This window comes from Drosophila willistoni, assembly GCF_018902025.1.
Source record: "Drosophila willistoni isolate 14030-0811.24 chromosome XR unlocalized genomic scaffold, UCI_dwil_1.1 Seg105, whole genome shotgun sequence".
NCBI lineage: Eukaryota > Metazoa > Arthropoda > Insecta > Diptera > Drosophilidae > Drosophila > Drosophila willistoni.
Window position 1 is genome coordinate 3,424,369 of NW_025814054.1, and position 16,615 is coordinate 3,440,983.

Sequence of the window (16,615 nt, forward strand, 5' to 3'; positions counted from 1 at the left end):
TAACAGGAAGAACTACAACAAACAACAACAAAATACAGGAACAACAACATTGGCACAGCGCAATCGCAGCCGCCAGAGAGCGATTCCTCTCAGCAATGAGCAGTTAGCAGTAAGCTAGTGACATCACTGTCCCGGAGTTGGGAGTCTGCTTGCTCTCACACAGGTAGAAAACACAACTCTCTCTCTCCCTCTCTTGGTTGCTTAGTTGTTGTTATTTACCGCTGAGTTACCCACCCCTACGCATACGATCTCTCTGCCTCTGTCTCATTCCGTCTATCTTTACACATGTTGCCACTTAGGGGCGCTGTCTACCTCAATGTTAATGGCATTTTTACATCAACATACTATGTATGGGTGTGTGTGTGTGTACATCAAAGGTCCTTTTGCTTCCGGAAGAAAGATCACGATTTTTCGTTACGAGATTCTTCTCTGATGAGTCTACTTGTGCCTTTTCCATTTTGAGTTACGCCTATTTGATCGCTTTGTCATTTTTAAAGTGCCATTCAATTAGTTTGTCATCGTGTTTGAATTTTATTTTTTGGAACTTGGCCAAATGACGAAAACATGCCAAAAAAAGAAGAGAAAGAGACGAAATTTCTGAATTCCCACAAGCAAAGTAATATACAGCCTGCGCGCACCTGTGCGAGAAAGGTTCGCACGCACACAAACATAAACACAGAGACCGAAATTTCCCTTCTCGAACCCAAAACGAACACCTGTGGCTCTGGCTATGGATATATGCAAAAATATCTTTTTTGCGCCCTTCTTAGGCCATCGTCTCAGTTGCAATTCAGTGTAGTTCGTGATCCTTCAGCATGATGTTGCACTCACCTTTAATGCCGACACCGCGGCGATTCAGTTTCGTCAAAGGAGATACTAACACTGACTGCAAGAAATTGGTCACAGTTCGTCGAGAAGCCTTGTCGTATTTCACCTATGAAAAGCAGCTCAAGCAAGCAAAAGTTTGCCTTTGCCAGGTGTATGAGGACTTTACAGGTAAAATTTCATCTACCCAACAAAGCGTGGACTAAAAAGTGACCCATACATATTAGTATAAGAGATTGAGGTGGTAGATAGTCTTAGTACTCTTAGTTAGTAGCTTTAATAACTAATTTATTAGTGTATTTGTTCATAAAGTGCTGGCAGATATGATAGTTTCTCTCACACCGTCTTCGTCTTCTCTTTAAATTGATGTCCCATTGTTTTCAATTTGTTTATACCCAAACGAAATTGTTTAAATTTCTTATATAAATTGAGTTTGTTCACTGGCAACGGCGACGACTGACTGGTACGATCTAGAAAACATTATACTCGTGCACTTATTATACGGAAAATACATTTTGGCTAGCTCATAAATCGTTCATTAAGTAAAATTTTGCCATGTTTATCAATTGTTTACAAAGCGCACACCAAGCAACAACAACAAAAGTGTCTAACTATTGATACCAGGTGATCACGACTTCATAGATACCCTGTAAATGCAAATACAATTCCAAACCAAATACAATGAGACTACGCTTTTACCTTCTGTCTAAGGCGAAAAGGAAACATTTCTAGGGAGAAGGAACGAACGATCTTACCCCATCGTTCTCTGGACTTTGTTCATTGGAATGAGACAATTGGCATCGGTTACAGCTGCACAATTCTGGATAAAATGCATCAATTGTACCATTCACCACCACCACACACCGTCCCCTCAATCCTCATTGCAATTTCTTCTACCGTGCCGCGATTGGGGGCAAATGAATTGCACTTGAAAAATGTTTTCCTCCACTCTTGACATGGACACGGACTCTCTGGGACGGACGGACGGGCGGAATGTGTTGTTGTGGGCGTTGCAATTTGTATTTTGCTGCATTTTTCGGCGTGTGTCAAAAGTTCTAGTGAATTGAAGGTTGACTCAAATAACCAACCCAACCACCCACTTTTTCTGCTCTTAGCACAATTAAAATTCATGTCGACAGTTTCACTCACAAGTTTTCTCATTTCTCTGTCATTAGAAGCGTTCTTCTATTGCCCTTCTAATGCTTCTTTTTTGAATACTTATGGTTTGCAATTCTATTTTCGTTTTCGTATATTCATTTTCATTCTTGGTGGCTCTTTTGCCACAATTGCGCATAAACAAACAAAAACAGAATGAACAAGCAAAAGCATTATCATAAATCATCTAGAAAACAAAAAAAGATTCCTAAAAGCAATGCCCACCCATAAAAATACCCTTATAAGAGAAACTCCACGGGGATTACCATCAATGAATTCCTCATCTAAGATTGGTTAAGACTTTGAATCAGGTGAAATAGTCAAAAGTTTTGACCTATTGAACTATTCAATTTAACGACTCATTTCCACGTCCAAGACATAATCTCATTTCTTGTCTCTTTACAGAGTTGTCGATTACAAGGGAGGAACCACCAGCAACACAAATCTGCTTGGTGGGCGATGCCGGCAGGGATATGGAAACGCTGCAGGCAGCCCACTCCTTTGGCATGCCAGTGATAATATCTGAAACAGGAATGGAGTTCATCGATGGTAGTGGTATTCCTGATGGAGCCAAAAGTCGTACGTTCTTCGTCTTGCCAGATTTCGAAGGCTCCCTATATGAGACATTGAACAGCCAGAAGCAATGGTAAGTCAAAGATTAACAGAAGGAGAGGGAGAGGGAGATGGGTGGGTACTAAAAATAAATCGAGAGATCTGCTTAATTTTAGCAGCTGAAGCTAAACAAATGTGTCAGTGTCGCGTTGTCGTCTCGTTGTTGTCTTTTCAAATTGAATTTGAAATCGAGACACACGCATGCGAGTCGAGTACCACCTACCGAACCCCCCTACTCCCCTCCTAAGAGCCATGGGGCGTGGGGGAAAGGGGCAGATGTGGGGAAGATTGACAGCGGCAGCTCCATGTGCCGCCGCCTCAAACCTAAATATCAGAAACAGTTCTTTTCTTTTACAAATTGTTGTCAAATTTGAAACTTGCGCAAATTTTTCAACAATTTTCCATTTTTTTATTATTTATATTTTGCGCACACATACGAATATTTATCTACTTTCCATTCATGGTTGATTAATTTGCCTGCTGCGCAGTAATAACCTACACGCTCCCGTCTCCCTATGACCCATCCCACTACGCTCCATTCCACTCCTCCCGTTTCCTATACCAATTCCTCCTTCTATCTCATGATAAAATATTTCATATATTTCATTTTATTTACGAGCTGTTTGCATACCCTGTAAGACCAAAGATCCAGACCAAGATCGTCCGAAAGTTAAGAATATTACGACAAACAACTGAAGTCGATAGAAAAATGGATAAGATATTCCGAATACACTTGAACTTTTGAGGTACACCTTTTTGTGGTAGTTAATGTCGTCTATAGGGTATCACAATCGTCGGTATCCCGACATTGAGTATCATTTCGTTTTTTAGTTTTTGGAGGTCACCAAATGCGTTTTTCAGTGCGAAAATTTGTTGCTCTTGAACCAAGAACATGTAAAGGAAAATTAGCAACGGAACTAAAGAAAACAGCCTCCGCCTCCGCACCGCCAACTTGTTGCTCATTAGAAATTATTATTTATTGGTTAGATTTTCATTCATGTTTCTTTTTGTGTTTTGTTCCCCCTTTCCCCTCACCTTATCTCCAAAAAAAGGTGCGTAAACAAATGTTCATGTTCATTCTTTTTTCTGTTTTTGTTTTCGTTCTCGGGCTAGACAATTATACATTTTTTATGAGTCCAGATTTGTATACATATGCGATAATTTTCCTTATTTTAATTTAATTTGTTATGGATATGGCAAAGGAACGGAAATATGTGGACGTTTGGTTGGGCTTTGAAATCTTAGAATATGTTTACAATACGATAACCACGAATAGAAAAGTTCCATCAGAAGTATCTTACAATGGAAGTCAATGACTGCTTGGGGATAGAAGATCCTGGATACACGGATCGTGTGTCATAGTTATATCTAATCATCTTGTCCTACCAATGCCCATGTTTCAATCAAGGGTGGCAGAAATGGCTTTTTCGAACTCAAGGCACAAGTCGTGCTTAAACCTCTTAATTCAACGAACATTGGCTCCAGAACTGACTTGGTTAACAGAAGAGCCATAGATGATAACGACGGTTATAACGACGCTCAAGGGACCGACGATATATAAGTTTGTACCAATCACTCATCGAACTTTAGTCGCTATAACCGGACGGACGTTATAAACGGAGTCGTTATAACCGGATTTTAATGTATTACTATCAACACAATCTGGGCCCAAAAATATCGACCCAGATTCTGGAGAAGCAACGCGTAGATTGTAGGATACTAACGTGCCTCCTCAGTGGGCACTGCCTTACTGAACCGCGGAACTGAATAATATATTGAACATGCGTGGAGCTGGAAGGTTGCAGGAGGCGCACACCCTATGAACTTCCTGGAGTTATGTATCCCTGCTATAAATCTCTAGTTGCTCAAGCCGCCGTATGTAGGTCATTCAGGCTAAATCTAACCCAAGCTAAGCCTATATTTATGGCATACTTTTTTAGGCACTTTAATTGAAATCTACTTCATAACGAATTGCTAGGTTCGCCGAGTCTAAATTGGCCACTGGACTCCAGTGTTGTAAATTTCAATAATAGTCGATGGTGTTTTGAAACATCGGGATGTTTTTCTGAATTAATAAAGTTCACTGTTTTGTAATAATCAAAAGTTCTCAAAATAGTATATAAAATTAATCTTAAATGAATGGAAAAGTAGATAAAACCTCTGGACTCTTTTCTGAATGTTAGCCCTATCTTTCAAAAACTATTTTTAATAGTATTTATGGGCATTACTTTCCGAAAGAATCTTTCATTCACCTGATTTGGGCGTATTCAATGTATTTATCTGTTTGCCAGTCAAGGAAAACCCTTTTACCTTTGTCTCTTTGTTGTCAATCTGAAAGAAATGCGCTTACTGTTATACTTAAGTAAACATCGAAAAACACCGCCAAGAGAACATCGATGTTCGTTGCAAAGATGCTTTTTTACATCACTACACTGGAGTACCGTCTAGTTAGGTCTGTTCGAAGTCCATCGCCATAACCTAACCTAACAATTTGCATAATTCAGATGTGTTCGAGTAGATATCTTTATTTTTCCACATAAAAATGGCAAATTATCCACTTAGAAAAGGAAATTCGTTTATTGTGTGCTTAAGTCTTAAGAACTTGCGAAAATTTCAAAGGAATTCCCCAATGGGAGGGGGTGATCATTTCCTTCCTTCTCAGGAATGAATTAATTGAAATGAATGTGGTGGAGATTAAAAGTAATATTAAAATATTTCTGAGAATCAATATTCCCAACCTGTGTATGTATATTATAGTGCCATTCCGATGATGAACTTTCTGTGTTTATATATAGTATACATATCTCTCTCTATCTGAATCATTGGAATTCGCTTGCAATAACAAAAGCATATAGTTAAATAAATGAATGCTTTGCGGATTGCCTATTTTGGGTTTTCCCGCCCCTTCGGATCTGAGTTGATCTCTCTCACTCTCACTCCCACTCTCTCTTTCTTACAATGACAATTTTCAAGAAAAGCAACAGAAAATCGTTTGGGGGATTGCCGCAATATTGTCGCACTGGCGCCAAGATTCTATAAAAAATGTGTATATAAATGAGAAACAAAAAAACGATGTCAAATCATGTGGAAAAAGTGTTGAAAGACATTCCTGATATACATTTTATTTCTATATTTTTTTATTTTATTCTGAAAATGCCTCAAGTGTAGATATGTATATTTTATAATTTATAAGTTTCGATATGGCAAATTAATTGCGACGAGAAGCGAGAATCAACCGCGAACCGCCAACCAGTGGACTATGGATAGATGGACTGACGGACGGACGGATGGATATGTCATTGACTGGAATATAGTTTTGACCCTCGCAAAGTTCGAGTGGAAAGGCAAAAGATCGCCGCACTTTACTTCACATATACAGAGGGGTCCCCCCCAACAAATTGTTGTTATTGTTGTTGCGTGATGATCATCTGGAGGCCACTCAATCATCATGGGCCACGCTTCGCCTAGTGTGTTTCATCTCTCTCGACTCTTGACTTAGCAAGATAAGAATTTCGATTGTCCATGGGTTTTCCTTGGATACGAAATATTTGTCACCTGCTGTTCGCTAGCTATTTGCTTTGTTTACATTTGTTTACTCTCTGCCCGCTGTTTTCCCCCTCCTCCCACTTTTCCTCTTGCTCATTATCTTTCTCTCTGAGTGTGTCTCCAATTTTGTTATTTTCTGTGGCAAGGAGCAGCAGCAGCATCATAATTTTTTGTTTGTTTGCTCATTTTATGAGAATTCATCATCATGCCACATACACACACTTACACACACACACGCAAATACATGGATGTCTCTGTTGGCATTTTCTATTTCCATTTCCCCACTCACTCGGATTCACACTCACAATCACACACTCACTCTGGCTGCGGCTGCTGCTTTTTCTGTTCATTCTCAATTATTTTCCCGAGGCAAATCAGAGGCGACGCCAGGCACTAGTCGAGAGTCACAGTTCTCAAGAATCGAATTGAATCGTATCGGCGGATCGTTTTTTATTATTATTTATTTAACAAGTGACAAAATATTATGGAAATTTACCTCTATTGGTAAGAATCAAAAGTGCTAAGTGAGAAGAAATGAGAAATGAGTGGTCTGTCAGTGTGGGTTTGTGGACCAACATTGACAATACATATGACTATATGCAATATACATATGAATGAATGGATGGATTCAACTTATTTTGATTCATGATGAATTCTTTCAATAACTCTGTGAAGTGAAGTAATGATAATTATGAGGATCCTTCTTTACCAAAACACTTACCTGAAAGAAAAACACAGCAAGTAAACTTAAAAAAAAAGACTAAAATCAAAGTTTAATAAATACTGGATTATAAGTCTGAAAAAACTTTATAAAACCTTGAAAAATCTGAAGTATTTCTGTAAGAAAAGACGTTCACATCAATTTGTATTGTTTACCGTTATTTTATTATACTACAATATATGTACACCGAACGGACTTTTTATACCCTTGCAAAAAGGTTTGGTCACAAGTGTGGGGTTCCATATACTGTATTTCGTATTCACCAGGAATATATGTAGTTGCCATAGAAGTGATCGCAACTTTGTTTTGGTTTAATATATTTATTACTCACAGTGCCAAATTTCATCAAGATCAGATGACTATATCAAACATCCTAAAATCGGCTGTTCTTTGACTAAATTTTGAGCGATTTAGAGCGATTGATTTTTCGCTTTGAGTTAACAGAGTGCAAGGAAAACTTGCAAGTTTTTTGGAATCTCTAAAATAAACCCTTTTTCTTTTATTTTTTATCTATTATCCTTTGTCGAGGAATGAGTAATTACGATGTGAATGGAAAATGGCACACTCAATTTTAATATAAATCCATCTTGTTATATTTTCTTTGTATTACTCATTTAATTTTCAATACTTTTGAGCATTTTCTCTTAAGCCTCCTCCCCCCACAATCTGAATGAGACTCCAAAAGAAAATGGAAAAGAGATACAAACAAAAAATCTTTAACCACACACCGCACAATTACGCGTCGCATTGATGATGCACATAAATTAATTTTCATTATATTGGCCATTTAAAATATCATAAATATACACCACCCCAATCCAACCCGATCGACCAACCCATCCCATCCCATCGCATCCCATTTAATTCCTCTCCCAATCATCAGTCAGGCGGCAGGCCGCCCACTTCCGTTCAATTGATTTGTTTATGAAAACTTCCGGCATTTTGGCCAGACACAGCGGGAAAGGAGGCAGGCACAGGCACAGGCAGTCAGCAGCTGTTGTTCTCAGTAGAAGCTACAAGTCCGTCCGGGGTAATAAACAAAAGCCCTTTTCGTTACTAAACTTGATCTCTCCTCCATTCTCAGGGGGAGTAGGAGAAGGAGCAAGAGCAGGGCTGGAGGTGATTGGAGTTGGTTTCTTCTGATGTTGTATCTATCTATGGGGGAGGCCAACTGCCAAGGTCAATTGGGACATTAAAACCAGATTGCCTTGCATAACTCAAAGTGTGCCACATAAATATTTAATTGTATCTTTCCTCCTCTTTCTCCTCTTTGTATCTCTGCAGTATTTTGGGTCCCCCCGCGTTGAAGCATGCGGCTCAGTTGAAAATTACCATTGGGCAGAACACACGACCCATCTACAATTATGCCATGCAGGGCGTTGTGACCAGCTTCACTGGCATAAGGAAGCGGGAAGAGTTGGTGAGTGGATGGATGGATGGATGGCAGCGCTCCGATCCGATCTTTGTGCTAAACTAAATTTCTATCCACAGACTAAAATGGTCCATTTGATCCACTCAATGGGCGGGTGTATTAAAAAGGATTTGAATAAGCGTACAACTCATTTAATTTGTAACCAAAGTGGTGGAGAAAAATACGAGTGAGTTAATCATAGATAAATTGCAGTGATTCGTATATAACATTGATTGTTTCTTCTCCTCCCATAGATACGCAAAAACTTTTCGTTTGGGGATAGTCAGACCAGCTTGGGTATACGCCGCCTGGGATGAGCGGAATACCTTAGATTTTGATGCCACAAAAGAAAATTTCACTAAATCGCACAAATTGAAGCCTTTTGAAGGTCATAAAATCTGTTTTTTCGGCTTCCCGGCAGAGGATCATCAACATATGGTGGATGTTTTATTGGAAAATGGTGGAATGTATGCCGAATTGGATGATCCAGAGTGCTCTCATGTGGTAAGTGGTAGTTTAATGTGTAATTTCTCCTCTAGTTAAGTTACTAACCAAAGAAAAATCGATAAGCTTAGTCGATCTATCTTTTTAATTTGTTTGGAAAATACTTTTTTCCTATATTATTCGCTATTATTCAATACTTAAGTTTATCATAATTACGTAGACACCCATTAACTTTTCATTTATGCCTAAGTGCCTCTTTAAGTTCTCTTTTCTTGATATTTTCTTTTTTCAAATAATTTTGGTTTGTGTTTCCTCCATCTCTAAGCATTATTCACCAGACATAATGTAAATGCAAATGCAAAGAGCGCAGAGCAAATACAATAAATATATAAATACCAAACAGAAACACACACGTACGGTTCAGCTTGAATGAACCAAAAAACATTTACCAAAAAAAAAAAAAAAAAGCTAGAACAATATAGACTAGACAAAAAAAAAAAAGTAGCAAAAATTAGCAAATAGAAAAAAAGCTTATGGACTAACAAATATTTGCACAAATGTTTCATTCACATTGAGGAATTTTTTTGATAAACAATTTTTGCGCACTCGATTTTTATATTTTATTTTTCTTTCCACATACACATACTTATATATATTTTCGATTTTCCTTGCTCGCTTTTCATCGTTTTTCAATGTGTTTGCCAAAAAGAAATGTGCATAATAAAAATGTTTTGTTTGGGCCTATTTGAAAAATTTATTGTGCTTGCTGCTGCCGATGCTGATGCTTAACTTGATTACAACTCTATATATGTATATAAATATATATAGATAAATAAGAACCCACTGACATGCACACGAATATATATATATATATATATGGGTAATATTTATATATTTGAAAACAAACAAAACATTTTAGCACATTTTTTCCAAACTAATTTTAATGTTGCGCGACTTTTAATTGAAAAAATCTTTACAATATTTTCTTTTCTCATTTCCCATTTCCCATATTTCCATTCTGCTGATGCTCGATCCTCGTTGCTCATTATTTAGGTGGTTGATGAGCATACAACTACAACGAAACCAGAGCCAAATAACAAGAGCTCCCATATATTGAAATCGGATTGGTTTTGGTACTACATAAAGGATGGCTATGCCAATGAACGGGACTACTTGTTTGGAGACGTGAGTTATCTGCCCAACTGCAACTTATTCAATAATAATCTATATCTATATCTATCCTCTAGTATCTGGATACCTTTGCAAACACCCCGAATACAGCTGATCGTCCTGAATCGCTGCTATTTAGCAATAACAAAAGGAAACGCAAACGAATTTCACAGCGTCTACAATTGGAGGGCACTCCATTGGGGTCCAGCAAGAGACGTTCTTCTGTATCAGAAGCTGGCCTCTTGTCTGGTTCGAATAGTTTTTTCGATTGCACGACCAGTCCGGATAAATCGCTGGGTGACAAGCTGTTAATGCAGGCGGGAGAGGCGGAAGTTGGTGGTGAATCCTCAACGCCGGCAAAGAAATCAATGCGGTTTAATCATTTTATGGATTTCTTTACCACGGAATCGAATTATGTCGGAATATTGGATACCATATTGAATGTAAGTAGCATTGAATGATACCAAATCACGACAATGCAGTTAAATAACTAATGTCCTTCTCCTTCCTTTATCCTGATTCTTAGCTGTTCAAAAACAAACTCGATGAGTTGGCCGAAACCGAAGATGATGAATTGCTAAATAAATCTGAAATTAAATCGATTTTTGGTAATTTTCAACCCATACATGAGGTGCATCAATCAATGCTTGAAAAATTACGCGATATGCATTCGAATTGGCATGAGGATTGTCTAATTGGTGACATTATCATTCAACATCAAGATCAATTGGTCAAGGCCTATCCTCCCTATGTGAATTTCTTTGAGAAAATGAAAGAGCAACTGCATCGTTGCGATCGGGAATATCCCCGCTTCCATGCATTCCTCAAGATTAACCAGATGAAACCGGAATGCGGTCGCCAGAGCTTGGAGGATCTCATGATTCGACCAGTTCAGCGCTTGCCAAGCATAAGTCTTCTGCTAAACGACATCCTAAAACACACCACAGGCTCTAATGTGGACCATGCGAGGCTCGAGGAGGCCCTCAAGGCCATCAAACAGGTTATGTTACACATAAACGAGGATAAACGGCGCACCGAATCGAGAATGGCCATGTTCGATATATTCAACGATATCGAAGGTTGCCCAGCGCATTTGGTTAGCTCCAACAGGAGTTTCATATCGAAGTGCGAAGTGAATGAGTTATCCGATTCGCTAAGCGGTCGTGGCGACAGTTTACTATTATTCCTTTTCTCCGATTCCATTGAGTTGTGCAAGCGGAAATCAAGAGGTTTCAATACGGCCAAGTCCCCAAGTACGGCCAAAACGCACAAGCATATCAAGTTTATTTCATTGAATACGGTTCAATTTGTGATCGATATAACGGATAGCTCGCGTGCATTTGGCCTCCTGCTACGCGATGAGAAGGAGAATCTATATGCATTTAGCATAACTGACGAGGAAACGGAGAAATCGGTCTATGTTAAGAAGTTGTCGATGCAAATAGCTGCTCACACATGTCGGACTGATGCTGTAAGTTTCTTTTTGATGCGAGAATATATCATTTTGCATATTAATTTGATATGTGTTTACTTCTAATGTAGAGTAATATCTTGCTGTGCCACACTTCCAAGGAACTGCAAGTGGACATAAGTGATACAAATGTCAGTACTTTGAGCAAGGCTTTCAAATTGGCTGCGAGGACACGCCTTAAGGTAGCTACCCAAAAGGAATTGTATGAATTGATAGTTTTGAATCACGTGCAATCGGTTTTTCAGGTCGGTCGAGCGTTCTCCTTCAACAAAACTCCAAACAAATTGAAACGTGCTGTATCAACTATAATGACGTCGCCATTTGGCAGCAATAACTCATTGACGCCGGCCTCCCAATTGTCCCAAATGCGTTTGGCGAGCTGCACTAACATCAATGTATGTGGCAGGAAAATCAATTTGAACATCCTATTGTAATAGTTAATGACTCATTTCGTTTTCTCTTCAACAGGAAGTGGATGATGACGATGAGGATATGCGCAGCAATTCGCCCTCAACGCAATCGGTGCCGCCGCTTTCAGTGCAGCCCACACGCAAGAATAAACCAGGCATTGACCGCATATAAATCCAATGACTACGAGACTCCAAGGACTCGCCAATGTATTCCATTTTGTGTGTTTTATATTCAACGAAACCCAGAATCTCGCTGCACTACAGCTACACCACACACACACTCGTAATCACACTCACTTTCGCCCTCACTCTAATCGTACCACAAACTGATCGAAGACAAGACACATCCTCAATTGCAAATTAACACACTTATTCTTCGTTCTATGCTAATGTTTCTATTTGGCTGAATTCGTATTCAGCTTTTTGGGCAAATGTTGAATCGTTTGCCCCGATCGCTATTGATTAACTGTATATATCACATGTAGTAGTCTCTCAATTATACATATTCATTCATTCATATATTTCTGTACATATTTGTATGTCCCATTGTAACTAATCTTAAATAGTGACTAGAAAACGCATTCGCTTATGATGATCTATCGATCGATGCGCCGCGAATCGCTGTGAATGTTTACTGAGTAAATTTTTTCTTTTTTTTTTTTGTATTTTAATATTTAATATATAAAAATTAATATAACTTTAATATATATATATATAAAGAAACAACATTTTATATAAACACACAGCCTCTTTTATTCCTTAAGTTGATCTCACGATCAGTCGAATACTACGACCAAATAAGAAATTTTTAACAACAAAATAAAGAATTTTGATTTGGTGATTTGGTTTTCCTTCATAGAGTATAAACCGATTTAACGCCCGAATTGATTTTAGACATTGCATCCGAGTGTAATTGATAATGTAGATTATGCGTTTGTAAATGCAATAGCATTTTAAGTTTTTGACCAATCTCCAAAATGGCCAATTCATTTGAACTATTTGCTGTCCAAACAGCTATAGAGTCGATAGAGTGATAGTGGAGAGAAAGAGAGAGAGAGAGAGATGAGAAACATAGACGAAGAAGTATGACAAAAAAAAGGGAAGAAATTTACAAATCTTATTGCTCTTGGCACGAATATTAATGACGGCTCCACAAATCTCATAAGAATAGTCAAAACTCTCGCCCACCATCATGAGCAATATGTCCAGCCAGATGCGATCGAGTTCCGTTTTGGAGTTTTTGGCAACAGTTATGAGCCAACGACCACCTTTGATATTGGCCTCATCCTCCCACATGGGTCTAAAGTCGAACGGACGAAAAAAGGATTACAAGCCCTGGTGAGTCCTGTTCCTTCACTTACTTTATGTTCCGCTTGAACATGGAATAATCGCAACCAATTTTCAACTCTGATGGCGTTTTTATAGTATAATACATACTCCAAAATGTCTCTACACTCTCAATCTGTGTTATCTCATTAAGCATATCCTTCCAATGTTTGGAACGATCATTCTCTAAATACCATAATGTCCATATATGTTCCAGAGGATGCCTGAATTGTGCATTATAATGGACTTCGTTCGTTACTCTATTGCAGAAATTCCCTTGTTTTCGTTTCATATATCTATTTGGCGTAAAGGTCAACGTCTCCATTGGTGCACTGATCATAATTGGTTTCTCAAAGTCGTTGCTCCTTCTCTGGAAGGAAAATCTTAACACGTTATTTCCCTATAAATGCCAATAAGTTGCAGCGGAGGTCGTGAAGCGAGATAAGAAAGGCTGGTGTTTTAATCATATAATTTTGCACATAATTTTGTTGGATTAATTTGGGCCAAAAGAAATTTTAAAAGACAAAAAGGCGAAATATTTAAAAATTTAAATAATCCAACAATAAATTTTGAAAAAACACACAAAAAAAATTTAGATTTCAGAATGAGAAAGCAATGCTAAATAGAAATATCCATTATAAATGTAAATTAAATCTCCTGAAAATAGAGTTATTAATAATTCGATTTATTAATTATTAGAAAATTCTACTTTCTATCACTTGTAACTGCATAACTTTAGTTTTAACAAAATCTTTCTTAGTACTCAATCGATAGAGCTTATAATTTTTTACGCAAAAGTTGAATAATTTCAATTCTATTGAATGGTATACAGGAACTTAACTGAACTAAAGTATTAATATGGGCTGAAATGATTTTGCATAAATTTTTCAGATTTTGTATAGAAAAGGCTCAAAAAAGGAAACCTCATATTCAAAAAAAAGTAAAATTCGGCTCTGGATATCATCTGTTAATGGTGTCCATGACAGTTGATTGAGTAGGGAAGGTTGTTAAAATCCATCTTCGATAAAGTATAGACCAATACCTTTAAATTTTGGACCTTGACCTCAATGGGAGAGGGACAGTTTTGGAGGCAAATACCTCCGATTGAAATTTTTCTACATTTCTAGGCCCAGGCTTGCCTAAAAATAAAATGTTTAAAAGAAGTTTTAAAACTATCTGACTTTTGTGTCGAGATAATATTTCGAACTGAGTTTCAAATAAAATAACAGTTTCAAAATCCTCAACAACAATTTGCTATCGATTCTATTAATTTTACAACAATAAGAACATTTTCAAAAATGTTTTAAGATATATATTTTATATTATATTTTATTTATAAATACTGCAAAATCTAACTTAAACAAAGAAAAAAAAAACGTAAAAAAAATAAAATTTTTTTTCATTTAAACTTAAAAATGCTTTTGGGTTTCACATACAAAATATGATAATAATAGTAATAGATTAAATAACATAGAGCGAAAAAAAGTATACAGCATTCAAAATGATAATGATCGAGACCAAAAGGGAGAGAGCAAGAGCGAATAAAAGAGAGAGAGAGAAAGAGAGATATGCATGGATTGCTATATGATTTTGTAATCATAACCGATTTGGGCAAGATTTTGCTGTCATTGCATATCTTTGCTCTCTCTCTCTCTCTCTCTCACACACACACCCTTTGTGGCCTCTTATGGTTAAGTACTAAGCATGAGGCACTATCAAAAAAAATCTTACAAGTTACACTGGGTAGGAGAAATTTGTAGGTGAAAATGTGTTGTGGCTTTAGACCCACAGAACAGCTGCAGCATCTTCGTTTGATAAGGTGGAGAAGCGATTATAATGGGTGCTGCCCGTACTGCGATAGATGGTCTTGGAACTATTGCTGCTGCCGCTGCTGCTGCTGCTGCTAGGTGGAGGTAAGCCAATGCCATTTAATGCCGATTTCAGTGTAGAATTGCGACTCTCTGTGTTGTTGTTGTTGTTGTTGTTGTTGGTGGATAGATTACTGGATAGGGATAAACGACGTTGTTGTTTCTCATCTGTTGCTATCAATGTGGAGCTTAGGGGCAAGCCAATATCATGAAATGAGCTAATTGAACTGAAACCACTCTCATCCTCAGTGCTTGAACCATGATGATTGACATTTGCTTGCTTATTGATAATGGCTGATGTTGATGTATTGTTGGACAAAGAGGAGGATGTGATGGTGTTGCCTGTGGTGGTGGTGTTGGTGGTGGGGTTAATGCCATTAGTGTTGTTGTTGTTGTTGTTGGTGGTTGAAGTGGTTGTAGTTTCATCATCCGTTTCAATTTTTGACGACGATGAGGCTGTCGATGATGAGATCGTGGAATGAACAGAACTATCGGTGGAACTGCGTAATGAAAGACGTGAATCTCGTATATTATTGGCTCGCAGAAAAAGCATTTCGGCTGCAGCATTTGTTTTGGCCATCGTTGCCGGTGAAATTGATGTCTCCATCATTAGGGCAGTGGAATTGTGCAATGACATTTTTCTATAATGATGCGAACCAATCGATGTGGAGGCCAATGAGTGACGTGACTGTTGCATAAGATCCGTCTGTTGTTGATTCGTATGCAGTAAATTGCGTATGGTTCGGGCCAAACGAAATGCCTCCTGATTTAGTTTCTCTGCTTCTGCCTCGGGTGAGGAAAGACGTGCCTTGCAACCGCCTCCATTACCGCCTGGTTTCTTGGGTGAGCGGCGCCTGGTCAACAGACAGAGGGAGAGATGCGATATTAGAAAGAATTATTGATATTGATAGATCTAAGCTTTAGCTTACCATGTGAAATCCTTGAAAGCATTGTAGCTACCAGCTGGTGCTATACTCTCATAGTTATGCTCATCATTCATGGTTAACATTGATTTATTTAACATTAAATTGGTGCTACTTCTGGCCCTTAAATAGGCAGCACTATCATTGCCTCCGACACCACCGGCACCACCACCACCACCACCACCGCCAGCACTGCCAATATCCAATTGATTGTGTCCATCCATTTGCATTGGGCTATTATTGCCCACTGCCTGGACATGATGCAAACTCTTTGAGCGTGAAATTTGCTGCTGATGTCCATTTTCGGCTGCTGCCAAAATATTTCTATAATTCTGTTGTTGCTGTTGGTAACGATCAAAGAATCGGGCCACTTCCTCCATAACGGCCCGATACATGTCGCAATTGGTTTCCGTCTAAAAAAAAGCGAGAGAGTGAGAGAGATGACAAGATTAGACTAGGAGTATCATTTCATGGTTCGTCTATTACTAATTCTGCATAATTCTTTTTTCATCACACACATAAAACTCAGCTAACTTTCATGCCTTTAAATGGCAAATGGTTTGTAGATTTCCATATACAACATATATAGAGAGATTTTGATCTTAAAACTATAAATTAATAGGTACGAAAACTTGGCTTATTTAAATTCTTCTTTTTATACTTTTTAGGTGAGTTTTGTTTTGGTAGCGAAAGTTAGATCATCACACATCATCTTGAGCTGTTTTATCCACTG

The 16,615-nt window shown here is 38.1% G+C and overlaps 3 protein-coding genes across 3 annotated transcripts in view; 1 reads left to right on the forward strand and 2 right to left on the reverse strand.

Annotated features, from left to right (window-relative positions):
* The first annotated feature begins 831 nt into the window (after window positions 1-831).
* Window positions 832-12,046, forward strand: LOC6646042 (protein ECT2). The gene is made up of 11 exons (XM_002068936.4): window positions 832-996; window positions 2,386-2,626; window positions 8,144-8,279; window positions 8,351-8,457; window positions 8,525-8,774; window positions 9,768-9,899; window positions 9,962-10,327; window positions 10,411-11,355; window positions 11,427-11,537; window positions 11,601-11,750; window positions 11,824-12,046. The coding sequence occupies exons 1-11, from the start codon at window positions 837-839 to the stop codon at window positions 11,935-11,937; spliced, it is 2,712 nt and encodes a 903-aa protein (XP_002068972.3). The 5' UTR covers window positions 832-836; the 3' UTR covers window positions 11,938-12,046.
* Window positions 12,047-12,493: 447 nt separating this feature from the next.
* LOC6646043 (eukaryotic translation initiation factor 4E1) lies at window positions 12,494-13,641 on the reverse strand. The gene is made up of 3 exons (XM_023177879.2): window positions 13,127-13,641; window positions 12,878-13,065; window positions 12,494-12,779 (listed from the first exon to the last, which is right to left on the reverse strand). Exons 1-3 carry the CDS (start codon window positions 13,429-13,431, stop codon window positions 12,619-12,621), a joined length of 654 nt encoding a protein of 217 aa, XP_023033647.1. The 5' UTR covers window positions 13,432-13,641; the 3' UTR covers window positions 12,494-12,618.
* Window positions 13,642-14,519: 878 nt separating this feature from the next.
* Window positions 14,520-16,615, reverse strand: part of LOC111519058 (myb-like protein I) — a 34,984-nt gene continuing 32,888 nt past the window's right edge. Inside the window, exons 3-4 of the mRNA XM_023177840.2 lie at window positions 15,889-16,295; window positions 14,520-15,813 (exon numbers count right to left, since the gene is read on the reverse strand). Coding sequence (XP_023033608.1) covers window positions 14,871-15,813; window positions 15,889-16,295 — 1,350 coding nt within the window. The 3' untranslated portion in view covers window positions 14,520-14,870. The remainder of the gene's footprint in view (window positions 15,814-15,888; window positions 16,296-16,615) is intronic.

What these genes read in the sequence shown, in the direction of transcription:
- LOC6646043 (XM_023177879.2), bottom strand. Translation starts at nt 13,431, where the DNA reads ATGATCAGTGCACCAATGGAGACGTTGACCTTTACGCCAAATAGATAT. An exon ending in ATGTTCAAGCGGAACATAAA is followed by an intron (nt 13,066 to 13,126) that starts GTAAGTGAAGGA and finishes GTTCGACTTTAG; the next exon opens with ACCCATGTGGGAGGATGAGG. An exon ending in TGCCAAGAGCAATAAGATTT is followed by an intron (nt 12,780 to 12,877) that starts GTAAATTTCTTC and finishes TCGACTCTATAG; the next exon opens with CTGTTTGGACAGCAAATAGT.
- LOC6646042 (XM_002068936.4), top strand. Translation starts at nt 837, where the DNA reads ATGCCGACACCGCGGCGATTCAGTTTCGTCAAAGGAGATACTAACACT. An exon ending in ATCCAGAGTGCTCTCATGTG is followed by an intron (nt 8,775 to 9,767) that starts GTAAGTGGTAGT and finishes CTCATTATTTAG; the next exon opens with GTGGTTGATGAGCATACAAC. An exon ending in CTGCGAGGACACGCCTTAAG is followed by an intron (nt 11,538 to 11,600) that starts GTAGCTACCCAA and finishes TCGGTTTTTCAG; the next exon opens with GTCGGTCGAGCGTTCTCCTT.